Source organism: Miniopterus schreibersii (genome assembly GCF_964146895.1).
Source record: "Miniopterus schreibersii genome assembly, chromosome: X".
NCBI classification, from domain to species: Eukaryota; Metazoa; Chordata; class Mammalia; order Chiroptera; family Miniopteridae; genus Miniopterus; species Miniopterus schreibersii.
In genome coordinates this window covers 65213343-65239565 of record NC_138104.1, presented here as the reverse complement: position 1 = coordinate 65239565, position 26223 = coordinate 65213343, and the positions used below count along the sequence as shown (strand labels likewise).

The 26223-nt window shown below is 40.5% G+C and overlaps 1 protein-coding gene across 3 annotated transcripts in view; it reads right to left on the bottom strand.

Moving 5' to 3' along the window:
- Positions 1–26223, bottom strand: part of MAMLD1 (mastermind like domain containing 1) — a 145136-nt gene that overhangs the window by 54653 nt on the left and 64260 nt on the right. For all 3 annotated transcript variants that reach the window (XM_081126116.1, XM_081126114.1, XM_081126115.1), the window contains exon 2: positions 13801–13960. In XM_081126116.1, the coding sequence (XP_080982242.1) occupies positions 13801–13896 (96 nt within the window). In that variant the 5' untranslated portion in view covers positions 13897–13960. The remainder of the gene's footprint in view (positions 1–13800; positions 13961–26223) is intronic.

Below are 26223 nucleotides of genomic sequence, written 5' to 3'. Positions count from 1 at the left end.
AATGCATTTGAAAGCATGTGATGGCTCCCCCACCCCTTAGATAATGAGTAAACAAAGGAAACCCTTCTGATAGGGACCAAGTTCATCTCTAAACTCAATATTTCTGGTTCTCTCTAAACAATGACATAATGGCACGTATTCCCTTTTCTACACTTTTAGTTCAAAATGGCACAAAGGACAAATATTTCTTGGAAAGGGTCTAGATTATAAGAGTAAAGTGCAGACTCATAAAATGGGCATATGGAGATAAAGAATATAATATATATAAATATATCACTCTTCCCAAAGAAGTCGGGCAGGCTGTTATAATCACTTAATTTTGGACACTAACTGGAGGTTAGTGAAAGGCCAGCAAAAATATGTATAGGTACTACTAGGTAAGACTGTAGGAGGCCAAAGGTATCCAGGAGAGATGAGTTCAGTGAGCCACATTATCTCTCCAGAGGGCACTGAGCATGTAGGCCCTGGACAAAATTGTCAAAAAAGGGGAAATCATTTATTATTCTGCCATTTCTCGCTCACCAGTGCCTGCTCTAGTTCAGCTCAGGCCAATCTGCTTGCTGGTTCTTAGTCTCTCTCTCTCACAAGTGCATCCATATTCTATCAACAACTCTCTTCAATACTGGTCCACATTCCCTCTATGAGTTTCCTACAAGATGTTGGCCAACTAGATTGGACTTCAAGCCCTCTGAGACAAAAGTGGTCCCCAGTAAACTTGCTCAGAAGAAATAAATAAAGACATCAGGGCCCGGCTAGGCGTGGCCCAGCGGTTGAGTGTTCACCTAGGATCCAGGAGATTGGGGTTTGATTCCCGGTCAGGGCTCATGCCCGGGTTGCGGGCTCAATCCCCAGTCAGGGGCATGCAAGAGGCAGCCAATTAATGACTATCTCATCATTGATGTTTCTCTCTCTCTCTCTCTCTCTCCTTTCCTCTCTCTGAAATCAATAAAGATATATTTAAAAATAAAAAAGAAATAAAGACATCATGGAGCATGATGGAGGTAGCCCCAGAAGAGATAAGACAATGATGCATCAGGATTAGGTTTGCAGAAAGAGAGAGAATAGGAGAGAGATACAGAGAAAGAACAGGATCAAATTAGTACCCACGTATATAGTATAAATGCTTATATGTAGGCACATGTGTCATTTGCATGTTTGTTTTTCAGATAAATGTCTCCACAAACTAAAACTGACCTTTCTGTAGAAATGATTTTCAGCATTTCCAGAATTGCAAGACATGAGGCTCTGGAGAATCCCAGGGTACCTGGGAATGGCAGGGAACCCTGAATGCTGATTGGCTTCAAGAGGGGTATGTTTTTCTCAGGAACGAATCTCTGCTAACAGATGGTTTGGAGCAAGATTCTTAACCCACGAATAGGGGATTTCTTGATGCCTCTGGCTTGCCCCGAGCCCGCAGACTGCATGCTCAGCCCCCGACACAGGCAGAGACCAGGTAGGGTGGAGGAAAAAGCCCTGGGTTAGACACCAGAAGACTTCCATTTAAGTCATAGCTCTTCCATTTGCTGTATGACTGTGGGCAAGTCATTCCTACTCTCTGAGCCTCAATTTATTCTTCTGTAAAATAGGTGCTCGAGCTGCCTTGTGTGCCTCGCAACATTGTTGAGGCGTGCACATTGGGAGTAGTAATTGTTACTGATGTTATTCTCCAGGCCCTGGATCCTTAAGCTGCCATATTGTCTTACAGTATGAGCCTTGGTTAGCTCTTTGACAAATAAGGACCCATTCACTAAGATGAGCATCATGTGGGGGTGGGGGAAGGTGAGTGGCCTAGTCTTGTGAACACTGACCTGACAACCAGCAGTGCTGCCTTTAAAATTCCACTTTCTGCTGCTTTCCACCATCCACCACTCTAGGTTCCCCGACACTGTCTACAAGACTCACCCCAACCTGAGGACTTGTGCCTCAGAAAAGCTTTAAGCAGAGCTAGCTGAGTAGTAGCCCCAACGAATGCACAAATAAGCTGGTCTGGGTGAAGGATTTTCTAGCACTGTGTTCCTTTTCTGTAATGTAAACACACCGGTTGGAAGAATTGGTATCTCTAAGAATGGCTCTAAACCTATAGATGCATACGGATTTAATGAGCTCCTAATTCATACTGTACCACCCCCTGAGAAGATTTGAAGTATTCTGTCATTGAACAAGCCTTTTTTGAGTGCTAACCTTATACTCCTGGGCTGTCAGAAAGCCAGGCCCCTAGAGACAGGCTGATTCCTCCCACTTATGTTTGGGCCGGTGAGGCCCAGAGCCAGGAAGACATGTGTCCATGGTCCAGTGTCTCTGTCACCTAGTTCGACCTCTTTTCACAGGAAGAAAACCTGAACTGGTTTCCAAACACATTCCCATGTAGCATCATTAGTGGGATAAAGGTGATTACTTGGGGGAGAAAAAAAAATAAAGCTGTTTCAAATGGCTGAACAGACTTGGCAAGGCTGGCCTATATAAAACAGGTGCCCGGCTGGCGTGGCTCAGTGGTTGAGCATCGACCTATGAACCAGGAGGTCATGGTTTGATTCCTGGTCAGGGCACATGCCTGGGCTGTGGGCTCAATCTCCAGTGGGATCATGCAGGGGGCAGCAGATCAATGACTCTTTCATCATTGATGTTTCTATCTCTCTCTCCTCTCCCTTCCTCTCTCAGAAATCAATAAAAACATGTCTGGGGGCTGGAATAGAAGCTGAAAGCCAAAGCCAAGGACATTCTCCCAGTTCAGAGAACGCTGTCTGTACAGGACTCAGGTCAAAAAGTGTCATCTGTGTTTCACCTGAATTAAGCTGATGAGGCCAAAATCATGTGGGGAAGGGGAAATTTGGAGGCAGAGCTGAGGTTAGGGGAACCAGGGCCACTGAGCAGACTTGGATTACTGTATAAGAAGAGGGCAGAAAGGGTGGTTTGAGTTGTGTGGAAATCACACACCATATGGGATAGCTCTGGCTTTCCACCCAGAAAATCTTTAAGACTTCTACTTCTGACTAGGTGAACATAGCAGCAATAGTTCTCCTTACAGCAAGGTCCCATTGGATTGCAATGGCAGGGTCAGGACCAAGATGACAGTCCTGACTTTCCAGGAGGCACTCATCTCCATCTTAGGACACCAACTTGAGTAGTTTAAATGAAGCAAAGAGAAAAACAGTTGCTGATTGCTTAGCTTAGTACCTTCTCCTCCTGTACTCAGGTGCAGATTTCTGTTTTGTGGGAACTGAAATTTATATGATTTGGGGTGCCCTCTTTATGAAAGAAAATACAAGGTTAAAAGAACAAATTTAGATACCAGGCCTTGGAAGGTTTGAAGGATAAGTTTCGAAGCTTAGGCACAAGTGACTTTGCACCTTCCTGTGGCCCAACAATGAGCTAAATAAAATGACAAAAGGCTTTAACACATGGCAGAAATTCACTTTCATGAAAAACCTGACAGCTGTGTAGGTGGGAGAAGAATACAGAGACCCCTAGTTAGTCCAGTGCATTCAGGAGGTCATGCTTACAGAATAAGTACATTTTAGCTTCTGATTGCCAAATTCTGGTTTTAAAATCTACTAATTGTCTGTACCCATTTCTGTTAGTAGATTTTAGAGCCAAGCTGTATGGGCTTTGATGACGTAGAAACAAAGGTTGGGAAAGGATGCCATATAAGCATCAGATCATTCCAGAGAGGATCTCCCCATGGTCTTGGTCCTTTTTTTTTTTTTTTTCCACCTTAATTGAGGTATGATTGACAAAACAAAAATCATATATATTTAGGTTGTACAATGTGATTTTTCTAAAAGTGTACAATGTGATGATTTAACATATGTATACAATGTGGAATGTTTTATGTCCTCTTTTTTGAATTGAGGTAAATTAACGTTTTTTAAGTGTACAGTTCAGTGGCATTTAATACATTCACAATGCTATGCAAATTGAGGAGAATGAGGCCTGCTTCATAAATTTGTTATAAAGATCATGTGAGCTTATACATGTAAAGTGAGCACAATGCCTGGCATGGCAAACATAACAAATAAATACTCTCTATCTTCCTACTCATGAAAATGCAAACACATTCTTGGTGGTCCTAAAATAGCCTTTAACATGGTTTATCTAGCAGCATTTGCCATTCAAAGCAGATCTGACTTTACTCATTGGCTGTACTCCTGAACAGCTGTGTGCAAGGCTAACTTTTGTAAATCAAATCATAATAAAATTCAACAAGAATTTGCCAATGAAAGGAAATCTTCAGTAAACCCTTTTCTGAAGTAAAAGATCTCTCATCCAAACTTATCTTTTTTGAAAGATGTGCACTTAGTGATATTGGCCTTTCTTGTAATAAATCCTAATTTAATTTTGGCCACAAACGTGCTGATGTTCCACATCCCCAAAGCACATAGCAGCAGGAGTAGGTTGCATATTGAAAATAATGACAATCTAAAAATATTTGTTTCTTTTTGTGACTGCAACATGGAATGACTCATACCTGAAAAATATCCCCTGCTTCTGTGCTTTTGTGTGTGTGTGCGTGTGCGTGTGCGTGTGTGTGCATGTTGATGGTGGTTGGTGGTAGTGGTCTGATGGTGCTAGTATAGATGATGGTGATAGTAATGATGGTGGTGGTAGAGGTGGTGGTGATGGTAATGTTGGTAGTGATGATGGAGGTAGTGGTGATGGTGGTGGTAATGGAGGTGGGGTAGGTATGGTAGTGACAGAGGCAGGTGATGGTGGTGGTGATGGAAGAAGTCATAGAGATAAAGGTGGCATTGGTGGAGATGGTAGATGTGAAGGAAGTGGTGATGATGTTGATGAAGTGGTGGTGGAAGTGGAGGGGTGGTGGAGCTGGTAGAGGTAGAAGAAGTGGTGAGGGTAGAGGTGATAGTGGTGGTAGTGGTGATGGTGGAGGTGATGGTCATAGAGGTGGTGGTGGTGGTGTCAGTGGTGAAAATGGTGGCAGTGATGGTGGTTTTGAAGTTAGTGATGGTGGTAGTAGTGGTGGTGATGGTGATAATTATGATGGTGGTGGTGGAGGTGGTGATGGTGGTAGTAGCGCTGGTGGTGGTGATAACGATGATTGTGGTGGTGATGGTGGTAGTAGTGGTGATGGTAGTGGTTGGTGGTGGTGGCAGTGATGGTGATGGTAAAGGTGGAGGTCTGATGGTGGTGGTGGTGATGTTGGTAGTAGTGGTAAAGGTGGTGATGATTGTGGTGGTAGTGGAGGAGGAGCTGATGATCAAGGGCTGTTTCAACAGGATATGTGTTTCTTTCTATACTTCTGTAAAAAGCTCTAGTGACTGGGGCTGAGGAAGAAGACTCACTTTGAATGTGTTATTTACAGAAACCTCAAAACTGTCTCCTTACAGTCAATCATAATTATCTTTTCCTCACCTGGAAAATTAAAGCTGAATTACTGGTGAAAACATGGGAGATTTTTATTTGTTAAAATGCTACCAATAAAGTAATTTTATGTCAGATTTAACTACAGGAAAGGGCAGAGCATTTCTAAGTTCCTTAGCTGTCATGTGGCTACAAAAAAAAAAAAAAAAGATGGGCAGCAGTTAGCTACTGTACACTTAGCTTTTTGAAGTCATATAGTCAGAGAGCAGAGTTGGGTGTTGGTGTTTGGGGACTGGTTTCCTGGAGGTATTTTATATTGGCCAAGTTCATTGTTCTAAACTCCAAAGGCTTGACTTGAAAAAGAGGAAAGAAAGTGTTCAGATTTTCTGACAGTGTCCCACAAGCACAGGCCTAACATTAGACAACTTCAGTGCCTGAACCTTATTCTAGAAATAGAGACATGTGGAGAGAGTTGCACTGGGTTTCTGTTTACTACAGAGATGAAAACTTCTAATTATATGAAGCAGGACTTTCTAGGAGGCTCAGAATAGAAATCCCCCCATAATGAGCACAAACTAGGAAAACAAGTGGTGAACCAGACTATGAAGGAGCTGGAACTCTAGTGGGACAAAAAGTAAGTGAACAACAAGAATAAGAACAGAGTGTGAGCAGTATTCTTCAGAGGAATGAAGAAACAGTGATGTGACAGAGTGGTCAGCAGGCTGTTCTGAAAGGGACACATTTAAGCAGACATCTAAATGCAGTCCAGAACACAGGCTGGGAGCAGAATGTTCCAGGCAAGAGGGCATAAGCAAGGAGGCCTTAAGGAGAGCTCTTGGCATGTTCCAGGGAAGGGCAGGCAGATGGCCAGTGGGCTTGGTGCACAGTAAGCCCAGCAAGCATCTGTGAGCTTGCAGATGGCTTTGCTGGCCATAGGGAAGGGGGTGGATTGTAAGTTGTTGGCAGCGGGAAGCCATTGGTTGGTGGGTTAAACAGAGGAATGTTTGGCCTGATCTGTTTGTAAAAGGTCTCTCTGGATGCAGATGGGAGAGGGAGAAATGGATGTTGCAAAAAGAATAAAGACCAGTTACAGAGGCAAGGACTATGGAGAAGGGACAAGATCCAGAGCAGAGGTTGGGCCAGCTTTGACAGAGGAGAGGAAACAGAACACTTGGGGAGGTGTGAACATCTGTGATTTTCCTTTAAGCAACACAGAGGAAAGTACCTATTTATTAGGGAAAACTATGGCCTTGGAAAAAATGAACCAAAGCCAAGTGACTTAGATCAGGGGAGGGCAAAATTTTTCTATAAAGGCTCAAACAGTAAATATCTTAGGCTTTTCAGGCCTTGTGGCCTTTGTTGCAACTCTGTAGTACACAATATGTTAACAACTCAGTGTGGCCGTGTGCTAATAAAACTTTATTTATAAAAACAGGCTGTGGGCCAGATTTAGCTATGGGGCAGAGTTTGCCAACCCCCACCCTAGAGCACAAGATGAGCATCTTTCCCCAGGGAAATTGTTATTTCCAAATTGCCCTACTCACACTTCAGGGGGCCACATAGGCCTACCGTTCACAAGAGTGGTAGGCAACATTTTTGGAGCTGAAAAGCCTCAAGATTTAGACCATTATACAAGTTAGTTGACCAATCCTGAGATGGATAAGGCATTAAGTACTCCCGAGTGCCACGTTTCGGCTTCACTAGTGACAGCTGTTATTATTGAGCATTTGGTGGTAGGTACTACACAGGTTCCAGTGAAAGCAGAGTGCCTCCTTCTCCAGAATGCCCATCTGCCTTGCTCGTCCAGACTTTCTATACTCTTGAGCAATGCTCATGTTGTTTAGCAAATTAAAGTATGCGCACCTCCCACAGGCCTTCATGGCCTCACCTTCTGCCCTTTCTATTCTCAGCCTGGTGCTTTGGCCAACCTCAAGGTTGCCATGTTAGGCTTCTGCATTTCCTGTCTGCACAACACAGTTCTCTGAAGGCAACGACTGTTTCTTCCTCATCTCTTTCCCTCAGAGCACTTAGACTCATGACAGGGCTCATCTGGCATCTACAGATTTGAATTAACCATTGGAGCAAAAGGTTTCCTGCAAATTATCTTGTTCTCTTCCCATTTCCAGCACAAGACGAAGAGACAACCACTTTTCAGAAACTGTAATGAATTTACTAACAGGCCCAATGACCCTGGACATGCCCTTTCTCCTTTGTGTGTTCTTGGCCTCTTGGGCTCAACAAAAGGGGTAGCTGGGATAATTTCTGGCCAAGAGAAACAGCAGACACTGCTTAATGAGGATTTATTATGTATCAGGTACCAAGCCATGGAAAGAAGGGTGTAAGAGCAGATCTCAGGGTCACAGGAGTAGCTATGTGACCTGGCAGCCTGGGGAAGCAACTGAATGGAGAAGCACCTCTAAATGGGGAGTCAGGAGAGTGACCGAACCCCACAGCACTGGAGGGAGGCAGACAAAGTTAAGTTTTTGTAGAGAGGTTTTGGGGGTGGAAGGTAGTGGCAGTGGCAGCTATACCTGGTCCTTGGGTCTGGGCCCCCAGTGGTCAAGTCCAGCAACCTGTGGCTCCTGCCTGCCTTTCTAACTTAGGTACTTTGGGGATTGGAGATCTGGTGAGGCAGGAAATGAGAAGGAGAAGGGAAATGCAGGATGGAAGGGGAGGAGAAGGAAAGGAGGCAAGAGGGAAAAAGGAAGACCTTGGAAAAATTATTCAATGTTGACTATAGAAATCAAAATCTGTAGCCCAGACCGTAGAAGCACATGCTTCCCCCACCCTGAGTTCTGGAACGTGGCATTCCATGGGCAGCTTATGACCCAAATATCTGCCTGCAAGGAGTCAGTTACATTGAGCTCTCCAGTTGGAAATTTTCAGGAAAAGCAAGAGGCCTCAGCTGTCACAGGTCAGCCCAGAGTTTGGAGAGTCCCAGGCCCACATCTTCTGGGATGACCCCCTGGTTTGCACACATCTTAGAGGAGGGTGGTGTCTGAGCTTCAGCTCAGCTGGGCTCTTCTGGAGCCTTGACCTAAGGTACAGCAGTGACTACTCTCCTCCCCTTGGGAGTTCAAGCTCCAGACACCTGTCACCTTAAGCTTAATGTCAAGGAAGCTGGGGGCAAGAGCCAGGCAGAAATGCAGACAAGGCCAGCATAGGCTTCTGGAATTCCAGAAATAGGCAACGCCAAGCTCCCAGATGCCAGCAGAAGCCAGGTGCCAAATAGAACTGCCCCTCTCAGCATCCCTCCTTCAAATAGACTGCGGTTTTCTGATCAACAGTTTTCTGAACTGGGCTACTCAGGTAGGACCCAGATGCAGAGCCCAGTGGTGTGGTGCAAGCTGAACAGCGCTCAGCCTTGGCATGAGAGATCTATCTGAAGGCAAGACCTCTGACAGGTAGCCTTCCCTAGTTGGGTGTCTGGAACAGGAAAGGACCCTTACTGCAGGAGGAGGAGGAGGGAGCAAAGGGAGTGAACAGCTGCGTGCTCCATGGGGAGGAGCCTCAAAATAGAAAGGCACATAGGCACTGCAAGCCTTGATCCAGAATGCTCAGAGCTACACCATAAATCCAGCTCTCCTCAGTGCAGTGGAGCTGTGATGAGACTGAGAAATCCTCAGGGGTCCTGTGTGTTTCCACCTGAGTAGCAAAGACAAACATTTCCCATTGCCCTTCTGAGCCAGTGCCAATCTCTTATCATTAAAAAAATTGCTAACAGAAGTTATGCCCTGTGTGGTTTACACAGCGTTTATATCTACATCTTGTTCATTGTCATCCAGAAACCCTGACATGGCCAGAGGCCAGATTATTAACCCTATTTTCTTGGTGCAGAGACTGAAACCCAGATAGTCATGCAAGGTCTCAGTGTCAGGAACAACTGCCTCCCCCATAACCTGTCCTTGGATCACCTGATGCCTGGAAGTGGGGCCACATCTGCAACATGCCCACAGCCTCTGTGGAGCAAGGAACACTGAACTTCTTCTCTGGGCTTCCAAGAGGGCTGTTTAGACAACTCAACCCAGGTCCCAGCTGGCTGTCCTGACCTCCCTGTGGGGGTGTTTAATCCCCTTGGCTTGCTGCTCTCAGGCTGGGTAGTGGATGATGGTGGCCAGAAGGTTCCAAGGAGCTACCATGATTAAGTAAAGATGCTTCTTGTCTTTCTCTGGAATACAATCTCTAGACACTCTGAGACTCTGTTTTGCCCCCAAGCATCATTCCATACAGCAGAAAGCCTAACTATCTGAGCTCCTAAGCTGGGAATGGGAAGCAGCAGAGAGGGAAGAGCTTTGTAGTACAATTACCTGTGTTTGTAGTCTGAATTTCCCACCCACTGACTTGTGTAACACTAGAAAAGTCCCTATCTTCTCAGAAACTCAGTCTCCTCATTGGTGAAGTGGAAATATTAATCCCCATGTCCCTGGAGTAGATGAGCTAATTCGTACAAAGTAGCTCACATGAGAGTCATCAACCATCCTCTCCTCATGGTTGCAGAGCAGGACAAGTAGAACTACAGAACAGGACAGAGTTGTTCCCAATGGAGGCAGCCTAGAAATCGTTTGCTCCTTGACTGTGAACTGCTGTAGTTCAAGATCTAGCCCATAGGAGGGACCCCGGAAATGGGGTTTCTAGAGGAAAGGGGCTTGCTGAAGGTCTCACAAAGCACTGCTTACAGCCCTGGAATCAGATTCAAGTTCTCCTTACTGACTCCTTTTCTCTGTTTACAACAAAAAACATGTGCCCCCAAGGATATTGGATACAGACTCTAAACCCAATCACACACTGCAGCAGGAGGTGAACAGACCTCTTCCCCCTGGATATTTCTAAGGTCATCAGTGTAAAGAAGATGGCCAGTTAAAATGAGGCCAGTATTTTTGTATCCATCCAATTCTCCACATTTCTGGTTACACTTGGGCCTTCTCTCTCCTCCTTCTTCAGCTCCACTTTCACTTAGAGGTAAGAAGAAGAAGGGATGGAAAGTTGATTTTGGTCATACTGTGGGTGGAAAGCAGGATGCACTGGTGAAAACTCAAATGGGGACACTTGATGTAGCTCCCCACTTTCTTGATAGGCATCTTTCTGTTGGTCATTCGATTTCTCAGACCTTAATGTCTTCATCCATAAAGAGGGAGAATGGTTGGGAAGTTCAGAAGGAATACCCCCTATGCCAATTTACTGTAACCTATAGAGTGAGCCATTTATTGTCATTAAATGACAAGACACAAAAAATGAGCAATGAACAGTATCTCCTTCCTTCTCCAACTGCCTGTCTAATGTCCTCAGCAACCTCATTTTGTCTGGCACTGCCTTGTGAACAGAATAGGTGGCTGCTCAGACCTGGGAAATATTTGCAACATGTGGTGAGGTATCAACTAAGACAGATGATGTGTGATGTGTACACTGGGTTCCAATTCCATGCAAGCCCCAGAGCACTCCCATCTGAAGTGCTAATAATTTAGAGATTCTCGCACTAATACTCAATCGACCCACTGATCTGGGGGAGGAATGGAGAACTTAATTCAAAGAAAAGGATCAAACATTCTCCTTCTGCCTCTTGTTAAAACTGCATATACTAACTACAGAGATTGGATGCCTTATTAACCTTGAGTGGATGCCCAAATGTTCAGTGATTTTGGCCAAGTTGCTTAATCTCTCTGAGCCTCAGTTTCTTGGCGATAGTCTTTTCATCTCAGGGTTATTCTAAGGATTACAGGAGGTAATGCCCCCTCCTCCCCAATGCTTAGCAAGTGACTGCCACCTAGTCAATGCTTAATTAAAGGTGGCTATTCTTATTCCTGGTTCACTTGACCTCAAGGAGGACAAAGGATGGGCAAAACCCCATAGGTAGTTAGGGGCAGAAGCTCAGGTGTCCTGAGCCCTGGTCTTAGGCCAAAAAAAAATCATCACATCATGTAGATGTTTTCCTGCAAGGGTGCTGTCAATTATTCACATGGAAATCCCAAGGTTGTTTACATGAACTCTCCTTTGGAACTGACAGAATTTTATTAACAGACCTTGACTTGAAAATTGGTTTGTTGTTGTTCTGTTCTGTTTTGTTGTTGTTGTTGTTAGTTTGTTTTTGGGGAAAGGACAAGAGAACCAGGTAAGCTGAGTGTCTAAATCAGATTTTCATATTGAGGATGATAGTAGGGTGGAGGAGAGTGGTATAAGGAATGTGCTTCCACATGTACACAGTTCCCTGGATCTGGGGTGCAAGGTGTTGCCCCTGGATGTTAGGAAGCATCAGAGGGAGAGCAAGCAACAGAAACAGTTGAGATCTAGCTCAGGTCACACCCTGGAAGTACAAGCCCAGCTCCTGCAAGGGACCTCCTGCTGCTGCTCACATTCTGGGCCCTGAAATAACTTGTTTGGACATCAAGTTTCATGGTGAATTTACAGGCCATTCTGCTTTTAATTTGTCCATTTCTGTCCCTCCTTCAGCAAACACTTGGGCTGCTGACATCCTCAGAGTATGCAGCAAAGCTCCATGTTAGCATTGGGTGTCTTCCTGAGGTTGTAGGGATTGACAAGCCACGGACATTCAGCTGTGCTCAAACCAAGAGCTGCCCTGGTTGCCAGCTGATGGTAGCAGCAGTGCCTGACTTGGTCAGGCTCCATGCATACCTCTCAGACCTGGCTAAGGGAATAGGCACTTTCACTTCCATCCCCTTCAGAGACAATACACATCTTCCAAGAAGACAAATGTGTTTTTTTTACTGTGAAGAGGACTCATTTGAGAAAAGTTTCTTTTGTAGTGTGAGACATATTTTTGGATTCCCTGAACTGGGGCAAACTCTGGGTTTTGTAGGACAGCTTAGACTATCAGAAACAGTCAGGTCACTCAGAGCCAAGGGCAGAGAACAAGATATGCCACCAGAGGAGGGAGAAAGGCTGATTTCGATCAAGTCCAACTTGTGACTCTAAAGCAACACAGGTGAATTTTTGGAAAGGTTTACAAAGGGCTCTAAAGGCCATCTACAAAGAAAAGCCAAACCTGAAAATGGCATGAGCTGATAACTTCTTCAGAATGAGAGCACAGATGTACACTTCAAGGACCCATCTAAGTAAAATTCTTCTGATATTGAGGTCTAAACTGATCAAAGCCAAAGCAGTTACTTACTAGTCTCGCTTTTTAAAGGGTGTTGGTGGGGTCCCGAAGAGAAGGGGAAGAGGACCCTTGCAACTACAACCCACCCACTTTTTCCTCCCAGAAATGAAAAGAAGTGTGATGCAAAGGAGAAACTGAAAATCATGCTGAAACTAATCATGAGCTCTGAGTGTATTACCAAGAGGTTGTTGATTATAAAAGAGAAACAAGAAACAAAACAGTAATTGGGATGGAGGTTAGAGATTGCCATCTAGAAGATGCCTGTCAGAAGGGCTGGCAATTTGGAGGACAGACCACTGGCCAACTAATTGCTCCATCTTTGCCATCTCTTCTGACTGCCATCTCTGTGACAGCTGGAACTACAGTAAACAGTTTTGTAAATGTCTATATACTCAATACCACATTTTCAATACCTTGTTGGTGGAAGACAATGAGAAAAAAAGAGAAGCAAAACTTCAACAATCTGATCCTACCCCTGTGCACACATGAGAACCCTAGACTAAATAGAAAGCCACCTTACTGAAAGTGGATTGTCCTTGGGATTGGAGAAGCCAGCCCTCTCGTTATACAAAATGACTATCTCAGAACTCTCACCTCCTAGTTCTCTGAACAGGAAGGAAGCATACCCATGGTTCTATAAGAGCCATTTCCTCTCTGCTCTATTAATTTCAGAGATTAGGTCTGTAGACCTAATACACCGAGATAACAGCCATTGTGTTTGCTGCAGCTCCTACTAACCAAGCTAATCTTGGAAGTTTAGCAATGTTGCAGGCTTTTATTGTCAAATTCAACCAACCAATGGCTTTCATGACCCCTTCTGTCATCCTGGATCCTAAACCTACTGCTGGAATCCTTAACTTGATTTTCCAACACATGGATGATGTCTGGATTCCAAGCAAGGAAAGTAGAAATTTATCAAATTAGTTTTTAAAAAGATATGAAGGCCAAAGAGTTGAACGAAAATCTGTTTGAATACCTTATTTACTGCCTTCCTGTTCTCAGTGGTATTAGGAAGCTAATGCAATACATCTAGTGCCTGTCATTCCCACACTCCCGATTTTTATGAAGAAAAAAAGTAAGCTTTCTTCCCTCTCACTTTTCTTCTCTTTCCATTTCAAGGGGTGCAGTGCAGAGATCACTGGTCTGGGAATCCAGTGGAGTCTTGGACTGTATGTCCTGATCTTCCAGAAACTCACAAGGGGCAGGGTCACCTCATCTCCTAGATCTCTTCTATGTCAGATTCCAGTTCATTATATTTTAGTTTGGTTTCCTGCCTTCAATTTTCACACAGAATTACTATAATGTATCTTACATTCAAGTTTAAGATTAGAAGCATTCAACACCCCCCTCCCCCAAATAGCCCATTGTCTGACCGATTCCTGGAACTTTCTGGGCTCCTGACGATTTCCCACCATGGCGATATGGGGAAGTATGTTCTTGATTACAAGCCGAGTCTTCCAGTCATCCATTGTTTGATCTGCAATTTTATTCTTGACTCTCCAAGGTGTTTTCCCAAATGACCTAGACACAGGGCTTAGGGAGACAAAAAATACACTGTCTTTCAGATAAGCAGAGACGAATGACCCCATGAATCACAGTCTTTCACTCTGAGGGACAGGTTTGGGTGGAGTCAGCCACATTCTTTTTCCTGTCTCTCTCCCCATTCCACCAATCTCATTGAGCCCCCCTCCCCCAAGACGAGGGGCACTTCTGTGAGACAGTTGGTTGGGATGGCCATAAGGCAGAGCCAAGTTCACTGGATTGCTGAGGGATGGGTGGAGGAGCAGCCAGGTGTAACTAAAATAACACTGAGATTAATGGCAGGGGATGTGGGTCCTAGGTAGGGCTTTGGTTTTGCGTGGTATGCAGTAAGGTCTATGGAATAGCTCTTCTGTTGTTGACATAGCTTTCTTATATGAAAACCTTGTTGGTTAGATCAGGTGATGGTTTATGGCTGGCCCCTTCGGCTCTACTGGAGCAAGCCATATGGCCCATAGAAAGAGCAGCTCCCACTCCTGCCCTTGTTAACACCCAGCTAAGTGAGCTAACAGTTCATAACCTGACAGTCAGTGGAAAGAAGCAATGCATGTTGGAAGGGGCTCATGAAATCCCAGTGCACTGGTTTACAAAAAATTAACTGAGCAGGCTGTGATACTGGCTACCCCAATGTATACCCTCCACGAGAGATGAGAAGACATGTACAAATTCAGGTAAAGCTGTTTTTTTACATTTCGTTTTGTTTCATTTGTTTTTCATGATGTAGACATGAAATAAGAGCCCTGCTGAGGCATTCATATATGAGGGTAACACTTCTTCCCATAAATCTCCTTGGCATTATAGAATCAGGCTCTAAAATTTCAATGTCCAGACTTCTGACTGGAAAAATGGAGAAGTACTTTTCCCATCTTCACACTGAGTACAAATAAAACCTCTAGACATTATATATAAAACAAACTTAAGAAGACACTGGAAGGTGGAGATATAAAGGTAGACTAGATAGGAACTTGGGACCTGAGGAACGACATGGTGGTGAGTTCCCTGGGTTTTCTTTTTGCTTCAAAAATACCAGATGTGGACCTGGAGAAGACCACAACCCAAAATGCCAATGGGCACAAACAAAAAGTCCCCAGAAAAATCCTGCTCTCTTTAGATAAAGTACCAGGAAGGGAGCAGCCTGCCAAGACAGAGAACTTTTATATAAGAACTGTTCTGATTTAGCTAAACACCACAGGAAAAAAAGTGTGGTTCTCCACCCCCCGGTTCCATCAGCAAAAGCCAAGGAGGGGACTCGACTCCACCCCCACCTGGCAGTAATGATTTATCTCTCCCTGTCCCTGCTAAGCTGGTATCAGAGTAAGCCTAACAGAGAGTAAGGTAATGAGTCCACATCTCATCCTCACCAATGTCAGTGGAAATCACATGGGGAACAGTAATGAGGCTGTCCGACCCATCCCAGCCATGGTGGCATCAGTGGAAGCTTAGTGGGGAGCTGGAACTATCACCACTGCTCAGCAGTAATGAGGAGCCCAAACCTACCTAGTGTCAATGAAGGCCAAGTGGGAAACCTGGATTTCTATACCTACATGGCAGAAATGAGATGGTGCCTCCCTTTCCTGCTGGAGCATTGTCAGAGGAAGTTAGCTAAAACAGATATAAATAAATGCTGATGTAACAGAACTGTCAACCCAGAATCTTATACCCAATGAAAATAGGCTTCAAGTATGGAAGGGAAATCAAGACATTACCAGGTGAAGAAAAATGAGGATTTTTTTTAACAACAGACCTCTCCTAAGAGAACGGCTAAAGGAAGTTCTCTAAACAAAAAGGAAGTGATAAAAGAAAGATTTTTGGACATCACAAAGGAGAAAAGAACAATGGAAAAATGAAAAGATATGAGTAATTATAACAGACTTTTCTTCTCCTCTCAAGTTTTCTAAATCATCTTTGATGCTTGAAGTACCAATCGTAACATTGCATGTTGTGGTTCTAAAAGTATGTGGAAGTGGGGAAGTAACACAGTTACATTATGAACAGGGGAGGGTAAAGAGGTAGAAAGATAAGAAAGATTTCTATACTTCACTGGAACCGGTAACATGTTAACACATGTAGATTGTCATAAGTTATGTATAAATGATGTAATATCTAGAGCAGCCACTAAAAATGGTATACAAAAAAATACATGCAAAAACACGATACATGAATCATCAAATGCAATTCTAAAAAATGTTCATGTAACCCATGGGGAGTCAGGAAAAAGAAAATAGAGAAAAAAAACCCAGAATAAACAGAAAATAAAAATAAATTGGCAGAATTTAGCACTAACATCATTAAGTTAAAATTATCTAACTACACCAATTAAAACACACAGACTGGAAGAGTGGATAATAAGAGATGACCCAACTATATACTGTCTGCAAGATGCTCACCTCAGCACTTTTTTGTTTGTTGATTTATTGATGGTAGCCACTCAGGCAGGTGGTTTTAATTTGTATGTCTGATTATTAGTGACATGGAGCATTTTTTCATATGTCTATTGCCCTTTCATATGTCTCTCTGTATGGTCCTTTGCTTATTTTTTAGTTAGACTGTTTGTCTCCCTGGTGTGGAGTTGTATAAGTTCTTTATATATTTTGGATATTAATCCCTTATCAGATGTATCATTGGCCAATATGTTCCCTTATACAGTAGGTTCTATTTTCATTTTGTTGATGGTTTCTTTTGCTGTGCAAAAGCTTTTTAATTTGATGTAGTCCCATTTGCTTATTTTTTCTTTGTTTCCCTTGCCAAAGGAGATGTATCAGCAAAAATATCGCTTTGTGAGATGTCTGAAATTTTACTGTATGTTTTCTTCTAGGATTTTTATGGTTTCATGACTTTATTTAAGCCTTTTATCCATTTTGAGTTTATTCTTGTGTATGGTATAAGTTGGTGGTCTAGTTTCTTTTTTTTTGCATGTACCTGTCCAATTTTCCCAGCACCATTTATTAAAGAGACTGTCTTTACTCCATTGAATGCTGTTGCCTCCTTTGTCAAATATTAATTGACCATAAAGGCATGGGTTAATTTCTGGGTTTTCTGTGTTCCATTGATCTAATTGCCTGTTTTTGTGCCAGTACCAGGCTGTTTTGATTACAGTGGCTTTGTAGTATAGCTTGATATCTGGTATTGTGATCCCACCAAGTTTGTTCTTCTTTCTCAAGATTATTGACTCTATTTGGGGTCTTTTTTGGTTCCATATAAGTTTTTGGAATATTTGTTCTAGATCTGTGAAATATGCCATTGGTATTTTAATAAGAATTAATGATGTTAATTCTTCCAATCCATGAGCATGGTATATGCCTCCACTAGTTTATATCTCCCTCTAGATCTAATAATGATTGTATGAAATCAAATATATCATCTCAAATAAATGATATTTTAAGGTATCTGTAATGTGATGTGAAAAAAAATCTGTAATTTCTTTTGGTGGCAAAGTCACATACTGGTAAAACTACTGTGGTTTGTTACCTACATTTATAATAAAAGGAAATGGTAATTTTAATTAGAGATTGGAAAATATAAAGGTATAATCCCCTCCCCCCCCAAATTGTATGTCAGCTATAGTTAGAAAATAAGTTAAAAACAAAAACAAAAATATATTGAACTGAATAAAAATACAATATATCAAAACTTGTGGGATACATGTAAAGCTATGCTGAGAAGGAAATTTATAGCACTAAATACAGTAGAAATGAGAAAAAGTCTAAAATCAATCATAGAAGTTTCCACCTAACAATCCAAAGGGGAAAAAAGAACAGCTAAATTAACCCAAAGCAAACACAACGAAGGGAATATTTTTTAAAAACCCAGATATTATTATTGAAATACTGTAAACAGAAAAAAAATAATGAAACCCAATTGGAAAAAGGTAATTCTCTGAAAAAAATAATAAAAATTTAACCCTAGCAGATTTTGCTCAGTGGTTAGAGCATTGGCCCATGGACTGAAGGGTCCCAGGTTTGATCATTATGGCCAAGGGCATGTACCTTGGTTGCAGGCTCAATCCCAGGCCCTGGTTGGGGCACATGAGGAAGGCAACCAATCAGTGTGTCTCACATCGCTGTTTCTCTCTCTCTCCCTTCCACTCTCTCTTAAAAGCAATGGAAAAAGTATCCTCGGGTGAGGATTAAAATAATAATAATAAATAAATAAATAATAATAATAATTTAAAAGCCTCTAGCAAGACTGACAAAGGGAAGAAAGGGAAAATACAAATTACCAATATTGGAATGAAAAGGGGGATATTACTACTGACTCTGTAGACATGTAAAATATAATAAAGGAATACTACAAACAACTCTACACACATACATTTAGATGAAATTAGATGAAATTAGATGAAACAAACCAATTATTCTAAAAGCTCAAACTACCAAAATTGACCCAATATGAAATAACCTTACCAGCCTTACTTATAATTACTAAAGTAATTAAATTCATAACTTTAAAAAAATCTCCAGAAAATGAAAACCCCAAGGAATGATGGTTTTATTAGAGAATTATACCAGTTGTTTAAAAAAGAATTAGCACCAATCCTACATAATCTTTTTAGAAAATAGAAGAAGGAACACTTCCCAACTCACTGTGTTACTGACACCAAAGACAAAGACTGTACAAAACAACAGCCTAATATTTCTCATGCACATAGACACAAAAATTCTTAACAAAGTTTTAGCAATTTATGAGAAAAATTATGCACTAAGATCAAGTTGGGTTTATTCTAGGGATGCAAGGCTGATTCAGTATTTGAAAGCCACCCCACATTATCCACCATACTAACAGGCAAAAGAATGACAATCATGTGATTACCTTAAGACAATATTGAAAAGGAAGAACAAATTAGAAGATTCATACTTTCCAATTTAAAAACTTAGTATAAAGCTACAGTAATCAAAACAATATGGTACTGGCATAAGGGCAGACATATAAGCTAATGAAATAGAGTTGAGAATCCAGAAGTAAACCCATAAGTTTATAGTCAACTGATATTCAAAAAGAGTGTCAAGACTATTCAGTGAATGAAAGAATAATTTCTTTAACAAATAGTGATGGGACAAATGTATACTCAGAAGCAAAAGAATGAAGTTGGACCCCCTACTACATACTATATACAAAAATAGATCAACAACCTGAACATATGGGCTAAAATGATAAAACATGCAGAAGAAAACATAAAGGAAAATCTTCATCGTATTGGATTTGGCAATGTATTCTTAAATATGACATCAAAAGCATAAGCAACAAAAAATAGATAAATTGGACTTCATTAAAACTAAAACTTTTGTGTATCAAAGGACATTATCAAGAAAGTAAAAAAATCTACACAATGGGAGAAAACATTGGCAAATCATATATCTGAGAAGGATCTGGTATTCAGAATATATTAATAACTCTTACAACTGAACAATAAAGACAAACAAAACAATTAAGAAATGGGCAAAAGGTTTGAATAGGCATTTCTCAAAAGAAGATATGCTTATGGCCAACAAGCCCATGTAAAGATGCTCAATATTTTTAGGTGTTAGGGAAAGGCAAATCGAAACTATGGCATACCACTTCCTCCCCACTAGGATGGCATAATAAAAAAAAGGAAAATTACAAATGTTAACAAGAATGTGTAGAAATTGGAATCTTGTACATTACTGGTGGTAATGTAAAATGTTACAGTTGCTGTGGAAAATAGTTCGCTGGTCACTCAGAAAGTTATCATCTGACCCCACAATTCCACACCCAAAATAACTAAAAATAAGTACTCAAATACTTCTACACAAATGTTCATCGCAGCATTATTCATGATAAACAAAAGGTGGAAACAACATAAATGCCCATCAATGTAAAAATGGATAAACAGATTTCGGTATATCCATACCATGGAATGTTATTCAGTCATACAAGGGAGTGAAGTACTTCTACATGCTATAATGTAATGAACCTTGGCAACATTATGTTAAGTGAAAGAAGCCAGTCAAAAAAGGTCATATATTATATGCTTCTATTTATGTAAAATGTCCAGAATAGGTAAATCCAGAGACAGAAAGCAGGTTGATTGTTGCCAGGGGGTGGCGTTGAGGGGTAAAGAATGGGGAGCCCTGGCTGGTTTGGATCAGCAGTTAGAACGTCGGCCTGTGGACTGAAGGGTCCAGGGTTCGATTCCGACCAAGGGCACGTACTTTGGTTGCAGGCTCCATCCCCAGTCCCAGTTGGCCCCTGAGCAGGAGGCAACCGATAGATGTGTCTCTTTCACATCAATGTTCCTATCTCTCCCTCTCTCTCCGCCTTCCAATCCCTCTGAAAAACAATGGAAAAGATATCTTAGGGTGAGGATTAAAAAAAAGAAAAAAAAAATGGGGAATAGCTGCTTAATGAGTATGGAAATTTATTTTGGGGTGATGTAAATGACACTGAATTGTTATGCAAATTTTACCTTTATAAAAAATAATGACAACATAAAATACTGTCTACAATGGGAGAAGCGATCACTCATGCATTGCTGGTGGGAATAAAAAATGGTACAGCCATCTGAAAAACTATTTAACTGTTTCTTAAAAAACTAAACATGCAACTACTATATGATCCAGCAATTGCACTCCTGGTTATTTATCCCAGAGGAATAAAGACTTGTGTTCATACAAATATTCACAAATGAATGTTTATAGAAACTTTATTCATAATAGTCCCAAATAAGAAACAACTCAAAAATCCTACAATGATTGAATGATTAAACAAACTGATACATGTTTAGCATAGAATACTATTGAGCAATAAAAATATATTACTGCTGATATAAACAATGATCTGGATAAATCTGCAGAGAATTTTGCTGAGTGAGAAAAGCCAATCCCCATAACTTACATACAGTATGATTCCATTTATATAACATTCTTAAAATGACAAAACTGTAGAAATCGACTAGTGGCTGCCAAGGATTAAGGAGGGGGTGGCTCTGGGAAGGAAATGGATGTGTCCATAAAAGTGTAATATGAGGGACATATGTGGTGATGGGAATACTCTGTACCTTGACTGTACCAATGTCAGCATCCTGGCTGTAATATTTTACTATACTTTCACAAAATGTTATCATTAGGAGAAGTTGGCTAAACTGTACATGGGATCTATTTGCATTATTTCTTACAATTACATGTGAATCTACAATTATCGCAGAACAAAAAAAATTAATTGATATCATATGATCATATCATTTTATACAGAAAAAGCTCTACACAAAATTCATCATCCATTCATGATAAAAAACCTCTCAGAAAACCAGGAACAGAAGGGATCTTCCTCAACTTGATAAAGAACATCTATAATAAACTTACAGATAACATTACACTTAATAATAAAGTTTGAATAGTTTCCCTCTAAGACTGGTAATAAGGCAAGGATATCTGGTCTCTTCACTGCTTGTATCAAATCAATATGTTGTACACCTTAAATTTACATGATGTATGTCAAATATATCTCAATTAAAACAACAACAACAACAAAACAAAAATATAGTACTGGAAGTTCTAGTTAGTCCATTAAGGCAAGAAAATGAAATAAAAGGCATACATTTTAGAAAAAAAATAAGCAAAACTATCTCTATTTGCAGTTGACAGAATTGTCTACATGAAAAGTCGTAAGAACTTTTTTTACAAAGTGACTCCTAGAAAAAAAGAAGTGAGTTCAGGAAGGTCTCAGGATACAAGACCGACATCTAGAATCCAATTGCACTTATATATACTTGCAATGAACACATGGACACTGGAATTAAAAATACAATACCCTTAACTATTGCTCAAAAAATTCTTAGTAGAAAATAAAGCAAAACTAACAGAACCTGTATGCTGAAAATACACAACAATGATGAAAGATATCAAAGAAGATCTAAATGAATGGAGGGGTATCCCATGTTCATAGATTGAAAGACCCAACATAGTAAAAGATGTCAATTTTTCCCAAATTGGTATTCAGCTTTAACCAATTCCTATCAAAATCCCAGCAAGATTTTTGTAGATATAGACAAGATTATTCTAAAATTTATATGGAAAATCAAAGGAAGTAGAAGAGCTGAAACAATTTTGAAAAAAAAAAAAAGATTAAAGTGGAACAAATCTATCTCTTTGGTTTTATTATTTAGTATACAACTACATTTATCAAGATTATGTGGGATTGGCAGAAGGACAAAGATAAAGATAAATGGCACAGAACAGAGAACCCAGAAATAGACCCACACGAATATGTCCAACTGATAATTTTTTTAAAAGTTTTTAATTACAGTTGACATTCATATTATATTAGTTTCAGGTGTATAGCATAGTGGTTAGACATTTATATACCTTATGAAGGGGTCCCCCGATAAGTCTAGTATCCACCTGGCACCATACATAGTTATTACAATATTATTGACTGTATTCCCTATGCTGTACTTTACATCCCTGTTACTATTTTGTAATTGCCAATTTGTACTTCTTCCCTTCACCTTTTCACCCAGCCTCCCCAACCACCATCACATCTGGCAACCATTAGTTTTGTTCTTGGTATCTGTGAGTCTGCTTCTCTTTTTGTTTGTTTGTTTATTTTGTTTTTTAGGTTCCACAAAGACAATCTCTTAAAAAAAAAAAAAAAAAAGGTACTGGGAAAACTGGAAAGATATCCAATGGTCTTTTGATTGGAGAATTTAATCCATTTACATTTATGTAATTATTGATAGTATGTAGTATTGCCATTTTATTGTTTTCTGATTGTTTTTGTAGTTCTCTGTTCCTTTCTTCTCTTGCTCTCTGCTCTTGTAAATTAATGATTTTCTGTAGTGTGTTTGGATTTATTTCTCTTTATTTCTTATATATCTCTTGTATATTTTTGGTTTGTGGTCACCATGTGCTTCATATATACCAAGTTACGTTTATAGCAGTCTATTTTAAGTTTATGGTTACTTAAGCTCAAACACATTCTACAATCACTACCATTTTTGCCCATTCTTTCCATGTTTATATTTTGTCATAATTTTTATTTTCTATTGTATGTGTGTGTCCGTGTGGATTCCTTAATTTACTGTTGTAATTATACATATCTTCCTACTTTTGCCTTTTGACCTTTGTACTAGTTTTAATGTTCATTGATCTACTGCTTTTTTGAAAAATCCTCACCCAAAGATGTTTTTTCCACTGCTTTTCAGAAAGAGTAGGAAGGAGGGAGAATAAGAGAGAAAGAGACTGATGTGAGAGAGAGATATCAATTGTTTGCCTCCCGCACTCACTCCAACCAGAGCCGAGGATTAAGCCTGCAACTGAGGTATGTGCCCTTGCACAGAATCAAACCTGGGACCCTTCAGCCTGCAGGCCAATACTTTAACCACTGAGCAAAACTGGTTAGGGAAATCCACTGCTTTTTATTATGTTTGCCTTTGCCAGTGAGAATTTTTTTCCTTTTGATATTTTCTTATTCACATTTTTAACTTTTTTTCTTCTCAAAAAAGTCTCTAACATTTCATGTAATATTGGTTTGGTAGTGATGAACTCCTTCAGAGCTTTTTCTTGTCTGGGAAGCTCTTTATCTTTCCTTCCATTCTAAATGATAGACTTATTGAGCAGAGTAATCTTGGTTGTAGGTCCTTGCTTTTCATCACTTTGAATACAGTGGTACCTCGGTTGTCGAATGTAATCCGTTCCGGAAGACTGTTCGAGTTCTGAAACGTTCGAAAACCTAGAGATCAACAGCCGACAGCTGTCTTAGGATCTTGCACTCAGCAGAAGCTGTGTAGTGTGTCCAAAAACCAAAGCATTTACTTCCGGGTTTACGGAGTTCGTAAACTGAAATGTTCATCAACAGAGACGTTTGAAGACCAAGGTGCCACTGTATTTCATGCCAATCCTTTCTGACCTGCACAGTTTCTGTTGAAAAATCAGCTGACAATCTTATGAGAGTTCCCTTGTTGGCAACTAACTGTTCTTCTGTTGTTATTTTTAAGATTCTTTCTTTGTTTTTAAACTTTAGCATTTTAATTATAATGTGTCTTGGTGTGGGCCTCTTTGGGTTCATCTTGTTTGAGGCTCTCTGTGCTTCCTAGATTTTTCCTTCACCAGGTTAAGGAAGTTTTCAGTCATTATTTCTTTAAATAGGTTTCCAATACTTTATTTTCTCTCTCTTCTCCTTCTGTTACCCCTATAATGCAAATGTTATCCCAGAGATCCCTTAAACTATACTCATTTTTATAATTCTTTTTTTCATTTTGCTGTTTTGATTGCACATGTGGAAGTCAACCAATAGATGTGTCTCTCTTTTATTGGGTGTTTTCTGCAAAACTGCTGATTTGCTACTCTGCTTCATCTAATCTACTATCAATTCCATCTAGTGTATTCTTCATTTCAGTTACTATATTATTTCTAACTGGGTCTATGTTTTCTGTCTCCATTTTTATATTCCCTGCTTCTTTGTTGAAATTCTCACTGACTTCATCTATTCATCTCTTAAGTTCATTGAGCTTCCTTCTAACCAGTGTTTTGAACTCTGCATATAGTAGATTGCTTTCCTCCATTTGGTTTAGATTTTTCTGGACTTTTGCCCTGTTCTTTCATTTGGGACATGTTTATTTGTCTCCACATTTTGGCTGCCTCCCTGTGTTTGTTTCTATGTATTAGGTAGATGTGCTATGTCTCCCAGTCTTGGCAGAGTGGCCTTATGTATTAGGTGTCCCATGGGGCCCAGTGGCACAGTCTCCCTATTCATCTGAACCAGGTGCTCCAGGTTGTGTGAGTTTTGTGTGCCCTTCTGTTGCAGTTGAGCCTTGATTGCTATTGGCACATCAGTGGGTGGTATTGACCCTCAGGCTGATTGGCTGTGAGGACTGGCCCTAATTACAGCAGACAACCTGTTGTATGGAGGCTGATCTCATGGAGGGGGAAATGTTTTAGTGGGGCTCTGGTGCCTGCTAAATTCACCCTTATGGTGTGTCATTTGTGGCACTAATTGGGTGGTGCTCTGGTGTGGTCTGAAGCCTGCCACCAGGTGTGCTGTTTCTGGGGCCTCTTGGGTGGGACTCTGATGCAAGCCAAGTTCAGCCTCTGACTTTGTCTGGCTTGAGACCACCTGATAGGAGCTACAAAGTGATCTGTGGTTGGTAGCTGCCTGTGCTGGGTGTGGAGGCACATGGGAGTGGTTATGCTGTAAACCGAAGCTGGCTGTCACTAGTGTCAGGCTTGGGGCTGCTTAGCAAGAGCTACAGGGCACACTGAGGCTAGATACTGCTTTTTTAGGGTTTGTGGAACTTTGAGAGACTTTAGGAAAGTCTGCAGCATGGGTGGAGGCCAGAATATGCCCAACTGATTTTGACAAAAATACAAAAGCAATTCAGTGCAGGAATAATAACATTTTAAATACATGGTTCTAGAGCAATTGAACATCTATAGACAAAAAAATAATAATAAACCTCAACCATAACCTCATACTTTACACAAACATTAACTCAAAATGGACCAAAGATTTAAATGTAAAACATAACAATACATACAGAAGTTTTAGAAAAAAGTATGAGAAAAACTTTGGGATGTAGAGTTAAGCAAAAAGTTCATTCTTAGACTTGACACCAAAAGCATGACCCATAAAAAGAAATATTGATAAATTTAACCTTATCAAAGGTAAAATCTTTTGTTCCATGAAAGACCCTGTGAAAAAGATGAAAAACAAGCTATTGGAGAAAATATTTGCGGACCTCACACCTGATAAAGGACTATTACCTAGAACATACAAAGAATCTTAAAACTCCACAGTAGGAAAACAAACTATTCAAATAGAAAATGGGGAAAATACATGAAGTAACATTTCACTGAAGAGTTTCTACACATGACAAGCACATACAAAGATGCTCAATGTCATTAACCACTAGAGAATTGCAAATTAAAACCACATTTGAGATCCACTACACACTTATAAGAATGACTAAAATTAAAAATATATATATCAGTAACACTACCAAAAGGTGGTAAGATTGTGGAGAAATGACATTACTCATACATTTCTGGTGGTAATCAAAAATGGTGCAGCCACTATGCAAAACTGTTTGGTAGTTTCTTCTAAAAGTAAACATGCAACTATCATATGACCTAGCAATTTCACTCTAGAGCATTTATCCCAGGGAAATGAAAATTTGTGTTCACACAGAAACCTGTAGTAACATCAATTTTCCAGATTGGATATTATACAATTGTTAGATAAGATGTAACTATCAGGGGCCTCTTTGTTTGCAACTTTCCATAAGTCTATAATTATTTCAAACT